Source organism: Oryx dammah, unplaced genomic scaffold (assembly GCF_014754425.2).
Source record: "Oryx dammah isolate SB20612 unplaced genomic scaffold, SCBI_Odam_1.1 HiC_scaffold_11, whole genome shotgun sequence".
NCBI classification, from domain to species: Eukaryota; Metazoa; Chordata; class Mammalia; order Artiodactyla; family Bovidae; genus Oryx; species Oryx dammah.
Genome location: NW_024070195.1, coordinates 46114344 through 46128054, shown reverse-complemented (window position 1 = coordinate 46128054; position 13711 = coordinate 46114344). Strand labels below are relative to the sequence as shown.

Here is a 13711-nt window from a genome sequence, read left to right as displayed (position 1 = left end):
GTACTTTGCAGTGGATTTTTTGTAACCTGTCCTATGCATGCTAAATTGCTTCAGTCATTTCTCTTTGGACCATCATCTGCCAGGCTTCATTGTCCAATATTATCTGAGATAAGTGAGATTTTAAGAAACCTACCAATGCTGCAAAACTTAATTCCATCAAATGATATGTCATTACTAAACATGTGCCCTTTCATTAGGTGGCTCTTTAAGAAAGACTTTGGTACCCAGCATGAGACAAGGTGGGATGCAGGACTCCTCACTGCAGTGCCTGCACCTGGACTGGTCTTCTTGAGTAAAAAAAATACAAAGAAACTATAAGGGGCTAAAAATAACTATATGTATGCCAGTTGGGGCAAAATAGAGACAACAAATACAAAAAGATCAAAAACTCAACTGCCACTTCTAAAGAGCCTGGAGCAAAAACAGGGTGTTGAGAGCAAAAGCAGGGTCCTACACATGCCCTCTGCGCACAGCACCGCCTGACCCATCCCTCTGGCCTGACCTGGGACCCACTTCTACCCTCAGCTCATATAAGGAGCCAGCTCACTGCCACCCTCTCCTCAGCACCAAACAAGGGCATCTATTGCTTTTGCTCCCTGCTGCTGTAACAGGGGCCCCAGTAAAGACTTGTCTGACCTCTGATCAATTTCTATTGATTAGGGAAGGCCAAGACCCCTGGTGGATAACAAGCATAGACTGTATCAAGCAATACAGCATTTTATAAAGCCAGATTATGTAATGATATGCCTGACACTTCCTGTCCTGAGTTCAACACTCCTTCACATTCCCAAGAGGAAAAATTCTCTGACCTCTTTTGGTAGGAAGGTTGCTGAAGGCGGAATCGTTCCCCTCTCAATTACAGAGCCTAAAAACAGGCGGAGGGCTAGGAAACTGGATGCTGCTGCACCACCGGTGCAGAGGCCGGGGGCGCGGGGGTGGGTGGGGGGCGATTGGGGAGGTTGCACTCAGTAACCACTAAAAACTAATGAAAATGCATTAAAAAAAAAAAAAAGCACTGCATTTGCTAAAAGGAGGAAAAAACTCTCCTGGGAAGACATTTTAGAAATAATCTTCCTTGTGAAAATGAATTTGTTTTATTTCCTTGACCTCTGAAATTTCATAAACACAGTCCCGCTGTGCCGGCAGCTCCCTGGGCCGCCTTCCGATTTTCCTCCCTTGGCTGTACTAAATCTCACCGCTGACCTCACCTGGAACTCTGGAGCTTTCTATCACAGAGTCCTAATTCTTGTATGAAGCCTCCTCTGTTCCGGTACTGGATACACACACTAGTAATAACTTTACAACCATCCCTTTAAAAAACATTTTTGGATAACCTTTCCATTTAGGAGCCAGGAATTTGTATAAAACCGCAGAGGTTATATTGCTTTTGAACTAAAGGCTGTTGGTTTGTGGAATTTCCTTTAACTAGAAACACGTATGAGTCTGTGGTTTTAGTGTTTTCCCAGTTTTATAACATCCTGCTTGTTTGTTTTCCAAAGTGAAAGAATTTACCATTAATTTCCATACTTAATAAAGGACTAACATTTTGCTTCCTTTTCTGTTTGTTGGTTTCAGTTGAAAGAGATAAAGATTTTTCGCACCAGCGAAGGCATTACAAAGAATTCCGGTTCGATCTTACGCAGATTCCTCAAGGAGAAGCAGTGACGGCTGCAGAATTCCGGATATACAAGGATAGGAGCAACGGCCGGTTTGAAAATGAAACGATTAAGATTAGCATATATCAGATCATCAAGGAATACACAAATAGGTATCAGTATTTCATTTGACTTACCATCCTAGCAGATGCACGTTACACTGTAGTAAAATCCGTTGATCACCCGTGTAATGTGTCGAATCATGCTTGTTTGCATGTGATGGCACCAAGCCATGTATAGACACGTGGAAGACGCATGTAACTGACTGAAACGTGCCTCGTATATTTCACAGCTTTTTCGTACTCCTGACGACCTGTCTTATGCTCCCCTGTGTGTGTTCTCCAGGCCTGTTTCCTCGTTTCTAAAATGAGAAAACTTCCATTTTAATTCTGCACATACGGAATGTATGATTAACATTATTTAAATCACTTGTCTTTTAAGTAACAGTGACTTTATTTTTTTCCTGGTGTTAAGTGTAAACTGTGTATACTTGTTAAATGGGTTTTGTATTTGCAGTAAATTCGGACAGCTAATCTCTATGTCTTCTGTCTATAAAATGCTTAATTCAAAATGGTACAAAAATGGACAGAGAATCTGAACTACTAAATGTATGAAAACCTCAGCTGATAATTTTACTGCAAATGAGCTATCAAATATAAGAATTAGAAAGAGACTTTAGTGGTATTTTCAGACCTTCCACCAATATAGAAATTGGTAAACCTTTTATTTATATAAAACCTTTGACAACTGATAAGCACTTTTGTTGGACTGCTCTTACATTTTTTTTTTAAAATTCTCATTGAGATTTTATGTTGAGGTGGAATTTGTTCTCCATTCATTAAATCTAGATTTCCACTTTGATGAAATATTATGTTCTTTTTTGACAAGACAAACATTTAGAAAGACACCTGTCATGAACCTGCGGAGGCCTCTCTCTCCTTATTGAATATTTCTAGCTCCTGACATTTTTTTTTTTTTTTTTTTTGGTGTTAGAGTGTACAGGATTTTCCTGTGAGTGTTCCATAGAAACTAACTCCTTATAATACTCAGTGAAAGAAGAGAATAAAATGCTTCTGGGGTCAAATGCATTTCAAAAGTCTACTTGTCTGACTGTGTTTTAGGTGCTTCACCATTAATATCAGAATAGTAAAGTCTTGTCAACAAAGAAACCTGTCAGTTTAGTTTTACCTGGTCTTCAAAATTATTCAACTACAGAATCTTTTCCTTTGGTTATCCTTAATATCCTATGAAACACTAGTTCAATAGGACACACCTTAATAGAAGCTTATCTCTGTACACTGTTATTTTCTGAGCAGTGATTTCAAAGCAGAAACATCTCTGCTCTTTTTTCAGCTGTAACACATAATAGCTACTTGTTTATGGGTGAGTTTTTTTGTTTGTTTTTAAATCTCAGTCTGGTGGTTCCATTTATAAAAAGATACTAATTATTTTCTCACTACTTTATTCTTTAAAAAGTACTAAATAATGGTGGTGTCTTTTAAAATTAAATGACTAGAATTGAAAATAATAACCAAATACTATTTAATTATATTGCCATAGTTAATAAATCCTTCATTTATATTTCTCTTTTAACTATGTCTGTTTTGACATGTGGGCTTGTGACATCCTGAAAGAAGGGACAGTGTCTTAAATAATTTTTTATTTTTAGAATCAGAACTATGAATTTGTTTGATATGATTTACAATTTTGAAATTATCATTAGCCATGAATGGGGTACTTCCTCCATGCTGCTGCTACTGCTGAGTCACGTCAGTTGTGTCCAACTCTGTGCAACCCCATAGATGGCAGCCCACCAGGCTCCCCCATCCCTGGGGTTCTCCAGGCAAGAACACTGGAGTGGGTTGCCATTTCCTTCTCCAGTGCATGAAACTGAAAAGTAAAAAGTGAAAGTGAAGTTGCTCAGTGACCCCATGGACTGCAGCTACTTCGTCCATGGACATATCCTAAAATGCTTGAATTATCTTACTTTTTGACTATTCGCAATATATTTTTATGTATGTTAAATTTGTACCTTGTTATTCAACATGCCAAGTATTTTTTACAGGAACTGTTTGTACACCAGGCCCCTATTAATTTGTTTGAATCTAAATATAGACATTTACACTGACCACAATTAAAGGTCCTAACTTTTATTTAGGTCCATTGCTCTATCTGCTCAGGATATTTTTGAATGTCCTCCACTGAACTAGCTATGCTTTGAGCTTGTTTTCATTCTATGTTGTAAGTATGTTAACTACAGTTAGATAATTTAAGACATAATAACAATGATGAAAATAAAGGACAAATACACTTGTAATTAGAAAATAATGCTAATATTTATAATTATTTAATAATTATTCATTGATATTTATAGGTTTATTTATGAATGAACATATGCTGAGTTTTATTAATAATACATTTTGAAATATTTATGAGTATTGATGCTTAATCAGATATAATAGTTTTGGAAAATTTCACTTCTCTCCAAAAATGAAACATTTGTCTAGTTTGAAACTATGGTATTTCTCTAATTATAACTGGTAAACATGTACTCTGACTGCTCTATCACTATTCTTGGGTATAATTTGGTTAAGTCTTTACTTATTTTAATATTATTGTATTACTGTATTAATTACTGTAAGATCCAGAATTTCACTGATATTTTTCCTAACTCTTTGAAAATGATTTCTGAAATCTAAACTACATGTATCTCCTTGATTGATATTTTCTCACCCTACCATTCCAGACTCTAGAATGGCATAACTCGGATAGGATTCTATTCAATTTAATGAACATTATTTTGAAATATCTAACTCACTGAATTCAGCTGAATATTAATTCAGTTCTACCAAGTTCACATTTTTTAATATTTACTATTAAGTACTGTTGCTGCTTTGTGATTTTGTCCTGTCCAGTTCAGTTCAATTCAGTTGCTCCGTTGTGTCCGACTCTTTGTGACCCAAAGGACTGCAGCACTCCAGGCTTCCCTGTCCATCACCAACTCCTGGAACTTGCTCAAACTCATGTCCATCGAGTTGGTGATGCCATCCAACCATCTCATTCTCAGTCTTCTCCTCCTGCCTTCAGTATTTCCCAGCATCAGGGTCTTTTCAAATGAGTTAGTTCTTCACATCAGGTGGCCAAAGTATTGGCGTTTCAGCTTCAGCATCAGTCCTTCCAATGAATATTCAGGACTGATCTCCTTTAGGATGGACTGGTTGGATCTCTTTGCAATCCAAAGGACTCTCAAGAGTCTTCTCCAACACCACAGTTCAAAAGCATCAATTCTTCGGTGCTCAGCTTTCTTTATGGTCCAAATTCACATCCATACATGACCAGTAGAAAAACCATAACCTTGACTAGATGGACCTTTGTTGACAAAGTAATGTCTCTGCTTTTTAATAGGCTGTCTAGGTTTGTCATAGCTTTTCTTCCAAGGAGCAAGTGTCTTTTAATTTCATGGCTGCAGTCACCATCTGCAGTGATTTTTGGAGCCTAAGAAAATAGTCTGTCACTGTTTCCACTGTTTCCCCATCTATTTGCCATGAGGTGATAGGACTGGGTGCCATGATCTTAGTTTTCTGAATGTTGAGTTTTAAGCCAGCTTTTTCACTCTCTTTCACGTTCATCAAGAGGCTTTTTAGCTCCTCTTCACTTTCTGCCGTAAGGGTGATGTCATCTGCATATCTGAGGTTATTGATATTTCTCCTGGCAATCTTGATTCCAACTTGTGCATCATCCATCCTGGCATTTCACATGATGTACTCTGCATGTAAGTTAAATAAGCAAGGTGACAATATACAGTGTTAACAGCCTCCTTTCCCAGTTTGGAACCAGTCTATTGTTCCGTGTTCAGTTCTATCTGTTGCTTCTTGACCTGCATACAGATTTCTCAGAAGGCAGGTAGGGTGGTCTGGTATTCCCTTCTCTTTAGGAATTTTCCAGTTTGCTGTGATCCACAAGGTCAACGGCTTTGGCGTAGTCAATAAAGCATAAGTAGATGCTTTTCTGGAGCTCTCTTGCTTTTTCTGTGATCCAACGGATGTTGGTACTTTAATCTCTGGTTCCTCTGCCTTTTCTTAATCCATCTTGAATATCTGGAAATTCTTGATTTTCTCCTGTAGGGTTGTGCTATACTTATTGTCTTCTGTATATTTGCTAATGTGTATGGAATTTGTTCCCTATTTGTTTAAATCACTAAAACATGCAAATGTACACATGCATGCTTGACACTTCAATTTTATGTATCATTATCCAGGTGGGAGAATCTCTTGCGAAATGCCTTCCTTATATGTGAAAAAAACATTCATCCACTGCCAATGGTTCATTAATCCAAAAGTGTGCATGTGTGCTAAATCGCTTCAATTGTGTGCAACTTTGTGCAACCGTATGGACTGTAGCCCGCCAGGCTCTTCTGTCCATGGGATTTTCCAGCCAAGAATACTGGAGTGGGTTGGCATGCCCCTCTCCAAGGGATCTTCCAGACCCTGGGATGGGACCAGTGTCTTATGTCCCCTGCATTGGCAGGAGGGTTCTTTACCTCTAGCGTCACCTGGGAAGCCCTATCCACAGTGCAATAAAATGCAATCTTATGCTATGCCGTTGTCTGTAAATCTAGGACCCCCTTTTTGCACTCCAGTTTCTCTGCCAAAGAAAGACATTTAAGGGCCAGAAGCTGTAGGAAGGGCAGATACACCTCATAGTGTATTTCACGTTTCTATATAGGATTTCAAAGTCATTGTAGACGATGGTAGTGTATAGTAATAAGAGCACAGTCTTCAGAATTCCCATATGGAGAAAGTACATCTTGAAGTTTCAGTTTATAACTCTAACCAAAAATAAAAGCAAAAATAAGCATTTCAGAACAATAAAAATATTTCAGATGTGGGAAAGACTGGTGCTTATCACAGTGCTAAGACCAGAGTTGATACTTAATAAATATATCAACAGCTTTCTAGGATCATCTATTTTACTAGGATTTAGGGAGTTGTATACAAAGGGTAACAAAAAGTAGGTGGTTACTATAATAACAGTAGCTATTATTTGCTATTATTTATGTCAAGATAAAGTAAGCAAAATGATGATAGTTGACTTTCTTTAAAAAATTACCTGATCTTTGATTCATATGAAGGGAATTGGTACATTCTTAAGTCTAATAATAAAATGAACACCATCCAGCGTATGAGCAGTTGAGGTTATTTGTGTGCTTGTTCCTGAAACTCTTCCAGAAAATTGCAGAGGAAGGTAAACTTCCAAACTCATTCTATGAGGCCACCATCACCCTAATACCAAAACTTGACAAAGATACTACAAAAAAAGAAAACTATAGGCCAATATCACTGATGAACATAGATGCAAAAATTCTCAACAAAATTCTAGCAATCAGAATCCAACAACACATTAAAAAGATCATACACCATGACCAAGTGGGCTTTATCCCAGGGATGCAAGGATTCTTCAATATCTGCAAATCAATCAATGTAATACACCACATTAACAAATTGAAAAATAAAAGCCATATGATTATCTCAATAGATGCAGAGAAGGCCTTTGACAAAATTCAACATCCATTTATGATAAAAACTCTCCAGAAAGCAGGAATAGAAGGAACATACCTCAACATAATAAAAGCTATATATGACAAACCCATTATCCTCAATGGTGAAAAATTGAAAGCATTTCCCCTAAAGTCACGAACAAGACAAGGGTGCCCACTTTCACCACTACTATTCAACATAGTTCTGGAAGTTTTAGCCACAGCAATCAGAGCAGAAAAAGAAATAAAAGGAATCCAAATTGGAAAAGAAGAAGTAAAACTCTCACTGTTTGCAGATGACATGATCCTCTACATAGAAAACCCTAAAGACTCTACCAGAAAATTACTAGAGCTAATTAATGAATATAGTAAAGTTGCAGGATATAAAATCAACACACAGAAATCCCTTGCATTCTTATACACTAATCATGAGAAAGTAGAAAAAGAAATTAAGGAAACAATTCTATTCACCATTGCAATGAAAAGAATAAAATACTTAGGAATATATCTACCTAAAGAAACTAAAGACCTATATATAGAAAACTATAAAACACTGATGAAAGAAATCAAAGAGGACACTAATAGATGGAGAAATATACCATGTTCATGGATCGGAAGAATCAATATAGTGAAAATGAGTATACTAGCCAAAGCAATTTACAAATTCAATGCAATCCCTATCAAGCTTCCAGTGATATTTTTCACAGAACTAGAACAAATAATTTCAAGATTTGTATGGAAATACAAAAAACCTCAAATAGCCAAAGCAATCTTGAGAAAGAAGAATGGAACTGGAGGAATCAACTTGCCTGACTTCAGGCTCTACTACAAAGCCACAGTCATCAAGACAGTATGGTATTGGCACAAAGACAGAAATATAGATCAATGGAACAAAATAGAAAGCCCAGAGATAAATCCACATACATATGGACACCTTATCTTTGACAAAGGAGGCAAGAATATACAATGGAGTAAAGACAATCTCTTTAACAAGTGGTGCTGGGAAAACTGGTCAACCACTTGTAAAAGAATGAAACTAGATCACTTTCTAACACTGCACACAAAGATAAACTCAAAATGGATTAAAGATCTAAATGTAAGACCAGAAACTATAAAACTCTTAGAGGAGAACATAGGCAAAACACTCTCCGACATAAACCACAGCAGGATCCTCTATGATCCACCTCCCAGAATTCTGGAAATAAAAGCAAAAATAAACAAATGGGACCTAATTAAAATTAAAAGCTTCTGCACAACAAAGGAAAATATAAGCAAAGTGAAAAGACAGCCTTCCGAATGGGAGAAAATAATAGCAAATGAAGCAACTGACAAACAACTAATCTCAAAAATATACAAGCAACTCCTGCAGCTCAATTCCAGAAAAATAAATGACCCAATCAAAAAATGGGCCAAAGAACTAAACAGACATTTCTCCAAAGACATACGGATGGCTAACAAACACATGAAAAGATGCTCAACATCACTCATTATTAGAGAAATGCAAATCAAAACCACAATGAGGTACCACTTCACACCAGTCAGAATGTCTGTGATCCAAAAATCTGCAAGCAATAAATGCTGGAGAGGATGTGGAGAGAAGGGAACCCTCCTACATTGTTGGTGGGAATGCAAACTAGTACAGCCACTATGGAGAACAGTGTGGAGATTCCTTAAAAAATTGCAAATAGAACTGCCTTATGACCCAGCAATCCCACTGCTGGGCATACACACTGAGGAAACCAGAATTGAAAGAGACACATGTACCCCAATGTTCATCGCAGCACTGTTTCTAATAGCCAGGACATGGAAACAACCTAGATGTCCATCAGCAGATGAATGGATAAGAAAGCAGTGGTACATATACACAATGGAGTATTACTCAGCCATTAAAAAGAATACATTTGAATCAGTTCTGATGAGATGGATGAAACTGGAGCCGATTATACAGAGTGAAGTAAGCCAGAAAGAAAAACACCAATACAGTATACTAACACATATATATGGAATTTAGAAAGATGGCAATGATGACCCTGTATGCAGGACAGCAAAAAAGACACAGATGTGTATAGCGGACTTTTGGACTCAGAAGGAGAGGGAGAGGGTGAGATGATTTGGGAGAATGGCATTGAAACATGTATAATATCATGTAAGAATCGAATTGCCAGTCTATGTCCAATGCAGGATACGGCACGCTTGGGGTTGGTACACGGGGATGACCCAGAGAGATGTTGTGGGGAGGGGGGTGGGAGAGGGGTTCATGTTTGGGAATGCATGTACACCCGTGGTGGATTCATGTCAATGTATGGCAAAACCAATACAGAATTGTAAAGTAAAATAAAAAAAAAATAAATAAATAAATAAATTTATTTTAAAAAATTAAAAAAAAAATAAATTACCAGCTATGAGATCTTAAGAAATTTAATAAATAAATAAATAAATAAATAACCTAATTGTCCTGTAAAATACAGTCAAAGTGGATGAGAGACTGCTTATCCATGAATTTATTTTACAGAAATATCAGAGATATAGAAAATTAGACAAAGATTCACATATAAATGTTTATCACAGTATTATTGTTTACCATTGCCTAAGTTGAGAATAGTTCAGTTTTAAAGAGAAAAAGTTGTACTTTGTTTCCTGAAATATTGAAATGCTACACTTTATACAGCAAATAGAAATTATGTTTTAAAGATATTTTATTTAATAGTAACACTGGAAAGTGCTTAGGCTGTAATGTTAATTAAATAAAAGTATGAAAGAAATTTTATTTATACATTATACATACATTAGTTAGAATAAAATCATGTGCAAAATGAAGGAAGCAGCAAGCTTTCGTTAACAGCTTGGTGGTAACTTTAAATTTTAATTCGGCCCCCTTTCTGTACTTTCTAAATTTTTATAGTAAAAATTATTTTTATAATCAGAAGTAAGCATAAGCATCTTTGAGTGAAAGAAGATAATGAAACAGCTTTACATGTTTCTTTACAAAATAACAATCTAACATTTCCAGTCAGACAGAGGAAAAGAGGTAAACTAAACTGAACAAAACACCAGGATTAAAAAAAAAAAAAGTTTCTCTTAGTTTTCTTAGGCTATGAGAGGCATAGGATGAACACAGATAATTTATTTCTTTCCATTTTTTATGGAAAATGTTCTTGACAATTAAAAACCTTGTCTGTAATTCTCTGAAAGTGAGAAGAATGGATTAAAAATACTTCATTTATTTATCAGGTGATCACAGTTAAAATGCAAAGAATTTCAACTTGAAAAACTAATTTTAATACTGAACTGCTGTTATTATTTCTGGAGTGCTAATTATTTGTGGCTTCATATATTTCTCAACTTAAGAACTGAAATAGGAAAAGAAATGGGAAAAGAAACCAGTACTTTCAGACAGTTTCAAATCTTGGTCACCTCTTAAAACTTTTGTCGTCAAGCATGTGGGTTTTATGTATGTACTTTGTTGTTGTTGTTCAGTTGCTCAGTTGTGTCCGATTCTTTGTGATCCCATGGACTATAGCACGCCAGGCTCCCCGTCCATCACCAACTCCTGGAGCTTGTTCAAACTCACGTCCATCGAGTCAGTGATGCCATCCAATCATCTCATTTTCTGTCTTCTCCCCTGCCTTCAAGATTTCCCAGTATCAGGGTCTTTTCCATTGAGTCAGCTCTTTGAATCAAGTATCCAAAGTATTGGAGTTTTAGCTTCAGCATCAGTCCTTCCAATGAATATTCAGGACTGATCTCCTTTAGGATGGACTGGTTGGATCTCCTTGCAGTCTAAGGGACACTCAAGAGTCTTCTCCAACACCACAGTTCAAAAGCATCAATCCTTCGAGACTCAGCTTTCTTTATAGTCCAACTCTCACATCCATACATGACTACTGGAAAAACCATAGCTTTGACTATATGAACTTTTGTTGGCAAAGCAATGTCTCTGCTTTTTATATGCTGTCTAGGTTGGTCGTAACTATACTTCCAAGGAGCAAGGGTCTTTTAATTTTGTGGCTATAGTCACCATCTGCAGTGATTTTGGAGACCAAGAAAATAAAGTTTGTCACTGTTTCCGTTATTTCCCCATCTATTTGCCCTGAAGTGATGGGACTGGATGCCGTAAACTTAGTTTTCTGAATGTTGAGTTTTAAGCCAGGTTTTCACTTTCCCCTTTCACTTTCATCAAAAGGCTCTTTAGTTCCTCTTCTCTTTCTGCCATAAGGGTGGTGTCCTCTGCCTATCTGAGTTTATTTATATTTCTCCTGGCAATCTTGATTCCAGCTTGTGCTTCATCCAGCCTGGCATTTCTCATGATGTACCCAGCATATAAGTTAAATAAGCAAGGTGACAATATATCGCCTTGAGGTACTCCTCTAGTGTTTTTAAATTTTTTTTTTATTTAAATACAGTTGATTTACAATGTTGTGTTAGTTTCAGGTGAACTGCCAAGTGTTTCAGTTATACATTTATACATACATATATGTTGCTGTTTAGTTGCTAAGTCGTGTCTGACTCTTTTGTGATACCACAGACTATCACCTGCCAGGGTCTTCTCTGTCCATGGAATTTCCCAGCTAAGAATACTGGAGTGGATTGCCATTTCCTTCTCCAGGGGATTTTTTCAACCTGGGGATCAACCTGTATCTCCTATTTGGCAGGCAGATTCTTACCTCTGAGCCGCCAGAGAAGCCCAACATCTTCTTCTACATTCTCATCTATTACAGGTTATTAAAAAATATTACCTGTAGCACTGTTCCTTGTGCTATGCAGTAGGTCCTTGTAGGCTATCTGTTTCATATATAGTATAAGATATAATAGTGTTTTGAATTCAACTAAGAAAAGATTAACTTCTCACCTATTAAAAGGAAAACTCCTACAATTACGGAGGAGGATCTACGTGGTTAACACCAGGCGATGGTCATTTAAGTTTAAAGGCTCCTCTATGTTGGGAATGGTTAAATCACTAAAAATGATCAACCTGGTAATTATGAGACAAGGATGGGTGCTTTATGAACTATGCCTGTTATTACCCTTAGAGAGAGTGATTGGTATTTGTGGCACTAATTTATGGCCTTGACAGCTACAGGCATGATACGAAGGTGTAGCCTGGGACTCCCATGAATTTAAGGTCATACATGTTAACAAATTACAGGTAACCACAACCAAGCTACCATTGGTATGATCCCAATGGGTCAAAGATCTGTATTCTACTGGTATGACCATTTAGCAGCTTGTGTGTGTGTGTGTGTGTGTGTGCCTTCAATGGGGTTGGAGGATGTAATTGACCATATCTAAGCCTTGAAAACTTTCATAAGCCTTAAGTGATAGTAACCAGGCTATTAGCCTATTGAATTCTGAGATCTCTATGATGAGAAAGGCAGTGCTACACAACTGCAAGACCCTTGACACCCTACAGCATCTCAGGGAGATATCTGTGCTATTCAGTTCAGTTCAGTTCAGTTGCTCAGTCGTGTCCGACTCTTTGCCACCCCATGAATCGCAGCACACCAGGCCTCCCTGTCCATCACCATCTTCCGGAGTTCACTCAGACTCACGTCCATTGAGTCGGTGATGCCATCCAGCCATCTCATCCTCTGTCGTCCCCTTCTCCTCCTGCTCCCAATCCCTCCCAGCATCAGAGTCTTTTCCAATGAGTCAACTCTTTGCACGAGGTGGCCAAAGTACTGGAGTTTCAGCTTTAGCATCATTCCTTCCAAAGAAATCCCAGGGCTGATCTCCTTCAGAATGGACTGGTTGGATCTCCTTGCAGTCCAAGGGACTCTCAACAGTCTTCTCCAACACCTCAGTTCAAAAGCATCAATTCTTTGGTGCTCAGCTTTCTTCACATTCCAACTCTCACATCCATACATGACCACTGGATAAACCATAGCTTTGACTAGATGGACCTTTGTTAGCAAAGTAATATCCCTGCTTTTGAATATGCTATCTAGGTTGGTCATAACTTTTCTTCCAAGGAGTAAGCATCTTTTAATTTCATGGCTTCAGTCACCATCTGCAGTGATTTTGGAGCCCAAAAAAGTAAAGTCTGACATTGTTTCCACTGTTTCCCCATCTATTTCCCATGAAGTGATGGGACCGAATGCCATGATCTTCATTTTCTGAATGTTGAGCTTTAAGCCAACTTTTTCACTCTTCTCTTTCACTTTCATCAAGAGGCATATAATTCAAACTGAATGTTGTATTTTTTTACCTGGTAAATCCTTTAATGTAACACATTTCAACCGCATGAAAAATCAGAGATCTGCTCTAAGTGACCCATTCCCTAGTCTTGACAAGCTTTAAAAAAAAAACTGGTGTGGGGAAAATGGCTAAAATATTTACTTTTAATTCCACTAATATTATTAACTATACCATTTGTATTTTGCTTGTTTCACAAGATTATTATTCCTTGTATTACCAAGTATATGAGTGAGACTTCAACGGAAATGATGACTAGACTTGAAGCAGTTGATCAAATGTATAGTTTGATGTATGATCAATGATTGTAATAGTGTAACTCTAGAAG

At 37.3% G+C, this 13711-nt stretch overlaps 1 protein-coding gene across 1 annotated transcript in view; it reads left to right on the top strand.

Moving 5' to 3' along the window:
- Positions 1-13711, top strand: part of BMP5 (bone morphogenetic protein 5) — a 145751-nt gene that overhangs the window by 75971 nt on the left and 56069 nt on the right. Inside the window, exon 2 of the mRNA XM_040249186.1 lies at positions 1576-1768. Within this exon, the coding sequence (XP_040105120.1) occupies positions 1576-1768 (193 nt within the window). The remainder of the gene's footprint in view (positions 1-1575; positions 1769-13711) is intronic.